General features: G+C 37.7%; 1 protein-coding gene across 1 annotated transcript; it reads left to right on the top strand.

Moving 5' to 3' along the window:
- LOC107031881 (reticulon-like protein B1) lies at positions 1-2406 on the top strand. The gene is made up of 5 exons (XM_015233371.2): positions 1-286; positions 1094-1274; positions 1361-1502; positions 1823-1892; positions 1978-2406. Exons 1-5 carry the CDS (start codon positions 58-60, stop codon positions 2145-2147), a joined length of 792 nt encoding a protein of 263 aa, XP_015088857.1. The 5' UTR covers positions 1-57; the 3' UTR covers positions 2148-2406.

Here is a 2406-nt window from a genome sequence, read left to right as displayed (position 1 = left end):
CTTCTTCACTGCTTCAGTTGTTCAGTAATCGAATCGGAGCTCCGATCCACACTGAAAATGGCTGAGCAAGTTGAGCAACACTCAGAGCACAAAGAAGAATCGTTCATGGAGAAAATAGCAGATAAGATTCACTTCGACCGTTCCTCCTCCTCCTCCTCGTCGGATTCCGATTCCGAGGTGAAACCTGCTGCCGCACCGGAAGCGTCGCCGTCGTCGGTTAAGGCTAAGATTTGGCGGCTGTTCGGAAGAGAGAAGCCGGTTCACCATGTTTTTGGTGGAGGCAAACGTATACTACTTATTAGTTTGTTACTAGCTGCTTCAATTTTGTATATTTATTTGTTTAATGATTTCAAACTTTAGGGTTAAGTGATTGCTTGTTGAGTGATGGATTAGGGTTTAGGATTTTGAAGTATCTTAGCTCCTGTTTGGATGTAGATTTTGAAGTTGAAACTTGATGAGCCAATATCTATTCACTTGAATATATTTGAAATTAGATTTTCAAAAGCACATCAAATTTCATGGCAGACATATATAATTTTTCAAAATTTATGGCTAAACGCTAGCTTGAAGCATTTACTTGCCAGGACTTTGGTCGGGTAGAGCAATGGAAATGTGTTATTTTTGGTAAGCTGATACTAATAATGAGTTGTAGTACAACTTTAGTATTTATAAGTTGAGAAGGTTAGAGGGATCGGTCTATTATCTATCGCGTATGTTGAATGTTGAAACCAGAAATTTGTGAGTTACTAAAAAATATCTTAAGGAATGTTGAGATCAAATATGTTATAAGTTATATATATATATATATATATATGTTATGCTTGTGTTGAAGTTCTTTAGTGGAATAAGCATTTCCTTGTAAGAGTGAAGTGATGAGTAATGGGATTTTAGGCTATTGCCATCTGATTTTCGGTTGACAAGAGGGGGTTGCTGTGATAGTAAGAGAGTCGCCAAAAGGCGGGAGCTCTCAGGGAGGGGTTTAAAAGTAATTAGTCGCTTTATGGGGATGGTGTGTAGAGTTATATGAAGGTGTGCTATGAGTTGGAATTTTGAAAAGAGAAATGTCAGTTTGATTATGTCTGGTTTTGTGCAGCTGCTGATGTATTCTTGTGGAGGAACAAGAAGATATCTGCTAGTGTACTTGGTGGAGCAACTGCAATATGGGTTCTTTTTGAATTGCTCGAGTACTTCCTGGTTGGTCTAGTCTGTCACTTGTTGATCTTCACCCTTGCTGTCTTATTCTTATGGTCCAATGCAACAACCTTTATTAACAAGTGAGCTTCTAATTTATTTTGCATTAATTGATTCTGCAATTTGCTTAGCCACTTGTCGGAAACAGTTTGATGCATTCTTTTGACAGGAAACGTCCACACATCCCAGAAGTTCAGCTTCCGGAGGAGCCAATACTAGAGATTGCTTCTGCTCTGAGTATTGAAATTAACCGTGCTCTTAGCATGTTGCGAGAAATCGCAACTGGGAAAGATCTGAAGAAGTTCCTTGCTGTAAGTTGCTCAGTTACTATATTTCCTTGTATAAAGTTTACTTGAAACTCCGTTGTTCCTCCTTTGCCATCAGCCATGCTGAAAAAAAAATGGTAATGATTGTCTTGCTCATCCTCATTAGATTTCACGTCACACGTGAATTTAAACTCCTAACTCCTTTTTGCCGATTATTAGGTCCTTGAGATCACTAAGCATTTCTAGTTTTCTTAAATAGGTCCAGTTGAGCTTGTGACATGTCATTCAGTAATGTCACTATGGTATTCTATATCTGTTAATTCATCGGAATCATCTTTGTTTACATAAATTACTCACTTTATCAGGTCGTTGCTGGTTTATGGATCCTCTCAGTTGTCGGCAATTGCTGCAACTTTCTGACATTGTTCTACATATGTAAGTGCAAAATTTATAGGGGTCGTTTTGTATTTGTTATCTTTTCTAAACTGATACTGATTATATCTTCCTCTCAATGCAACAGTATTCGTACTCCTCCATACAGTTCCTGTTCTTTACGAGAAGTACGAAGATAAAGTTGATCCTTTAGCTGAGAAAGCAGTGCAGGAGATCAAGAAACAGTACGCTGTCTTTGATGCTAAAGTTTTGAGTAAAATTCCCATAGGGCCATTAAAAGATAAGAAAAACGCGTAGTTTTGCTGTGAGCTACTTGTCGGGCAGGAATATTCTAGCTACTGTGAGTTTTCAGAATTTTACTATTTCTTGTGTTTACATAGGCCTTTCGGCATCTTACATATCTGCTTTTGGTACTTTATTGCCTTTTGGGATCTCTACTTGCCAACATATTGAAAATCCAGCAGGATTAGTTTATGAACCTTGTATCAACATATTGAGTTAGTAAATTTGTTGAGTTATTGATCTGTTATATAATGACTGTGGTGTTACTTAGTCA

The sequence above is a fragment of the Solanum pennellii genome, chromosome 10, assembly GCF_001406875.1.
Source record: "Solanum pennellii chromosome 10, SPENNV200".
Lineage (NCBI taxonomy): Eukaryota > Viridiplantae > Streptophyta > Magnoliopsida > Solanales > Solanaceae > Solanum > Solanum pennellii.
Note: the sequence above shows the minus strand (reverse complement) of the source record. Positions and strands in the feature narration are given on the sequence as shown.

What these genes read in the sequence shown, in the direction of transcription:
- LOC107031881 (XM_015233371.2), top strand. Translation starts at nt 58, where the DNA reads ATGGCTGAGCAAGTTGAGCAACACTCAGAGCACAAAGAAGAATCGTTC. An exon ending in TGTTTTTGGTGGAGGCAAAC is followed by an intron (nt 287 to 1,093) that starts GTATACTACTTA and finishes GGTTTTGTGCAG; the next exon opens with CTGCTGATGTATTCTTGTGG. An exon ending in GCAACAACCTTTATTAACAA is followed by an intron (nt 1,275 to 1,360) that starts GTGAGCTTCTAA and finishes TTCTTTTGACAG; the next exon opens with GAAACGTCCACACATCCCAG.